Source organism: Quercus suber, unplaced genomic scaffold (genome assembly GCF_002906115.3).
Source record: "Quercus suber isolate HL8 unplaced genomic scaffold, Cork oak 2.0 scaffold_374, whole genome shotgun sequence".
Lineage (NCBI taxonomy): Eukaryota > Viridiplantae > Streptophyta > Magnoliopsida > Fagales > Fagaceae > Quercus > Quercus suber.
The window spans coordinates 122,287-126,399 of NW_027069826.1; the positions used below are offsets into that span (position 1 = coordinate 122,287).

At 42.3% G+C, this 4,113-nt stretch overlaps 1 protein-coding gene across 1 annotated transcript; it reads left to right on the forward strand.

Annotated features, from left to right (window-relative positions):
- Nucleotides 1–440: 440 nt before the first annotated feature.
- Nucleotides 441–3,558, forward strand: LOC112027036 (receptor-like protein kinase FERONIA). Its single transcript, XM_065760614.1, has 2 exons — nt 441–2,002; nt 2,104–3,558. The coding sequence occupies exons 1-2, from the start codon at nt 510–512 to the stop codon at nt 3,323–3,325; spliced, it is 2,715 nt and encodes a 904-aa protein (XP_065616686.1). The 5' UTR covers nt 441–509; the 3' UTR covers nt 3,326–3,558.
- The last annotated feature ends 555 nt before the right edge of the window (nt 3,559–4,113 follow it).

Sequence of the window (4,113 nt, forward strand, 5' to 3'; positions counted from 1 at the left end):
TGCCCTCTTGGCCCACTTTCTGTGTGTGCAGACCTGAGTGTGGGCCTCGATTGTAAGCTAAGGAGCAGTCCATGTGGCGAGAGTTTCTGGTTAGACTGTTCCTGAAGAACCCAGATCCAAGGATCATTCACTATTTCTTCGAGACGTAGCTACCAATGAAAAGGCCCTTGCAAATTACAAAATCTTACCGGAAGTGGAAGAATTATTTGAGTGCTAAACTTAGGATAAAATCAGTAGAAGCTAAGTAGAATATTTATTAGGAAAGAAAGAAGTTAATAAATGAAGGGCAAGAACTAAACAAATTGTCGGGAAATTATTGTGTATCCGAAATATCATAAATGCCTAATAAGTTAATGCCTAATAATTTTTCCAAATTGCCACGATGGCTTATTCTAAAAAGTTTTGACTGACAGTACGTAATTACGTATTCTCATTATTTATCTCCTCCATCCTTCCCTCCCTCTCTCTACCAGTCTCCTCCGGTGTGCGTGGTTATTGGCTTTGCAACAATGAGTAAAACCAGCAAAAAATACCTTAGTCTTCAAGACCCATTTCTGTTCAGCCCTTTCTACGTCTTCCTCTTTTTCTACCACTTTTTTACCAGCCCCATCGCTGGTGAATTACTGGCCCCTTACAAACCTGTTGAGAACATAGCCCTTGACTGTGGCTTCTCTGGCAACAGTACTACGCAAGATCCGCGGACTTGGATCGGAGACATCAACTCAACATATTCTCCATTAGATCCCCATAACTCATCAGCCATCTCTACAGCTCCTCAATCCCGTACCGCGGTGCTTCAGGTCCCTTACAGCACAGTACGCTTCTCGCGCTCCGAATTCACCTATATCTTTTCAGTGACTTCAGGCCAGAAGTTCATCCGTTTTTACTTTTACCCAGCTTCATACCCAAACTTTGACAGCTCTAAGGCCTACTTCTCTGTCAAAGCTGGTCCCTTTACTCTCCTAAGAAACTTTAGTGCTGCTCTTACAGCCGAAGCTCTTCACTTAGAAAGTTTTTCAAAGGAGTTCTGTGTAAATGTTGGGGATGAGAAAACTCTGAACATAACTTTCACTCCAAGGCCAGATTCATATGCTTTTATCAACGGAATAGAAGTCGTATCAATGCCTCCCAATCTCTATTACACTGCAGCTGGATTTATTGGCCAGGTGCAACCATACCGCATCGAAAACAACACCGCTCTTGAGACGGAGTACCGTGTAAACGTTGGTGGAAAGTATATCTCACCCGCTGAAGACACTGGTATGTACCGGATCTGGTCGAGCGATAAAGATTACTTGGTTGTGAACGACCATAGTGTTCTACCTGTCAACACCTCTATTTCCTTAAAGTTCAAAAAAATTCCAAATTATACAGCACCAGAGGAAGTCTACAAAACTGCCCGGACAATGGGTACGAACAAAACCAATAACAAGCTCTATGATCTTACTTGGGAGTTTTCCGTGGATTCTGGCTTTTTTTACATGGTGAGGCTTCATTTTTGCGAGTTTCAACCAGAGATTACCGGCAGCTCTCAGAGAGTCTTTTACATCTATATAGCCAATCAAACTGCTGCAGCGGACGGTGTAGACGTAATCCAATTGAGTGGTGGAAAAGGGATTCCAACGTGTGTTGATTATGTTGTGCCGATGCTCGGCAAATTAAATCAGAAGAAAATGAACCTTTCCGTTGCACTGCAAGCAAACCCAGATGATCAGCAGACAGCTTACACCGATGCTATTTTGAACGGGCTGGAAATTTTCAAAATCAACACCACCGGAGGCAATCTCGCCGGGTCCAACCCAGACCCGACTCCGACGTCATCTCCGCCACCATTAATCCAACCACCAACTGGGCGGAAGGTTAACAAGACGACAAAAATTGGCATTATTTCGGGTGTGGTTTCCGGCATATCCTTAATCTTTTTTATTGTCGGTTTCTTAATTTTCCGAAGGTGCAAGAGAGTCAAGGACGGAGACTATGATGATGCGACCAAGAGCGGAAGGTTAACAAGACGACAAAAATTGGCATTATTTCGGGTGTGGTTTCCGGCATATCCTTAATCTTTTTTATTGTCGGTTTCTTAATTTTCCGAAGGTGCAAGAGAGTCAAGGACGGAGACTATGATGATGCGACCAAGACAACGAAGACCCAGGGGTCAACAACAACAACATTACCACTACCAGCTGATTTGTGTCGTTATTTTACACTGTCTGAAATTAGAGCAGCAACCAACAACTTTGATAGTGTGTTCATTGTAGGTGCTGGTGGGTTTGGTAACGTGTATAAAGGTTACATTGATGGGTGGGCCAGGGCCATCCCCGTTGCCATCAAACGATTGAAGCCCGGGTCTCAACAAGGGGCCCATGAGTTCAAGACCGAGATTGAGATGCTGTCTCAACTCCGCCATGTGCATCTTGTTTCTCTCATTGGGTATTGTAATGATGGCAATGAGATGATCCTAGTGTACGATTACATGGCCTGTGGGACCCTTCGTGATCATCTCTACAATACTGATAATCCGCCTCTTTCCTGGAAACGACGACTCCAGATTTGTATTGGTACAGCGCACGGGTTGAACTACCTTCATACAGGCGCAAAGCACATGATTATTCATCGTGATGTGAAGACCACAAATATCTTATTGGATGAGGAATGGACCGCCAAGGTATGTGATTTTGGGTTATCAAAACTAGGCCCCACTAGCATGTCCAAGGCCCATGTCAGCACAGTGGTGAAGGGTAGTATGGGATATTTGGATCCAGAATATTATCTACGTCAACAGTTAACTGAGAAATCTGACGTGTATTCTTTCGGTGTAGTGTTGTGTGAAGTATTGTGTGCAAAGCCACCCATTACACGTACGGCAGTGAAAGAGCATGTCAACCTGGTGGAGTGGGTCGAACAGTGGCATCGCGACGGAAAACTTGATGAGATTGTTGATCCATTTTTGAAGGGTACAATTGCAGTGGAATGTTTGAAGAAATATGTTGAGATTGCTACAAATTGTTTGCTTGACAATGGAACCGAACGCCCATCAATGAATGATGTGGTGTGGGGCCTTGAGTTCACATTGCAGTTACAAGAGAATGCAGCTGATAAAGTGGTGACACTTCGTGGGGTTGAAATTGAGATGATGGATGCTGAGAAATCTCTCATCCCTAATAAGTCCACTGTATATGATAGTAGTGACATGTTCAGTAGTAGAGATGGACAAGTGTCAAGTACAAATAGCAACAGCAGGGTCCCCGTTACAAGCAAGGAAGAACAAAGTTTTGCGAGTACGGATTTGGATGGATTTATGTCTGCCGGGGGCAGTGTTTTCTGAGATTTTGATACCAAAAGGTCGATAAAAAATAACATAAAATGTAAAAAGGTTGTAGCTAAAATGTTAATGTGTTTTATTTAGACTTTTGAGTCGCGTTGGATACTTAAACTAGGTTTGGAAGAAAGTCTATTTATTCACATATGGAGTAAGATGATAGTTGTAATGCATATGTTTGATAAAATTACTACTTTCTAATAAGAAGAAAATCATTGGCGTGCGTCTTGGCGCTAATATTTTAATGTGTATACTAAGGAGAGAGAGAATAAAGAATGACCTCGCAAATCATGTTCCATTAGATTGAGCTTCATCTGCGGTAAGAAAATCATAAATTCGAAGCATATACTGGTACCACTGTAGGCCAACCAATTATTATTTTTTCAATTACTATGTGTGAGCAACTCAATAGAAAGTGCTTTCATCCTTAAGAACCAATTAATGATGTTGAGATTCAGAGTATTAATTATCTCATGCATATGACACATTACCTCTCTTGTAATATGCATGTGGGTTCATAGTTCACACAATTAGAAGGCTATGTATTGTAAGAGTATTTTTAATTTTTTTTTTTTTTTGTTTCTCATATTGTTTTCTCAAGGCTTTCAACCATATACTAATTACTGTTCGCGCCGGGTGGGCCCACGAAGGGGTAAAACGCTGGCCCAGGAAATTATTTTCAAAGTGCAGTTAGCAGTACTCGAACTGGGGAGCACACCCAGTCAAGGCCAGTACAAGCACCTTGAGACTGAGAGCCCAACCAACTCAGCCAACCCCCTGAGTTAGTTTGTAAG

Bases quoted from the DNA above. Each gene is read 5' to 3' on its own strand.
- LOC112027036 (XM_065760614.1), top strand. From the start codon at position 510: ATGAGTAAAACCAGCAAAAAATACCTTAGTCTTCAAGACCCATTTCTG. The intron at 2,003-2,103 runs GTTAACAAGACG...AAGGTGCAAGAG, and splicing joins GATGCGACCAAGAGCGGAAG to AGTCAAGGACGGAGACTATG.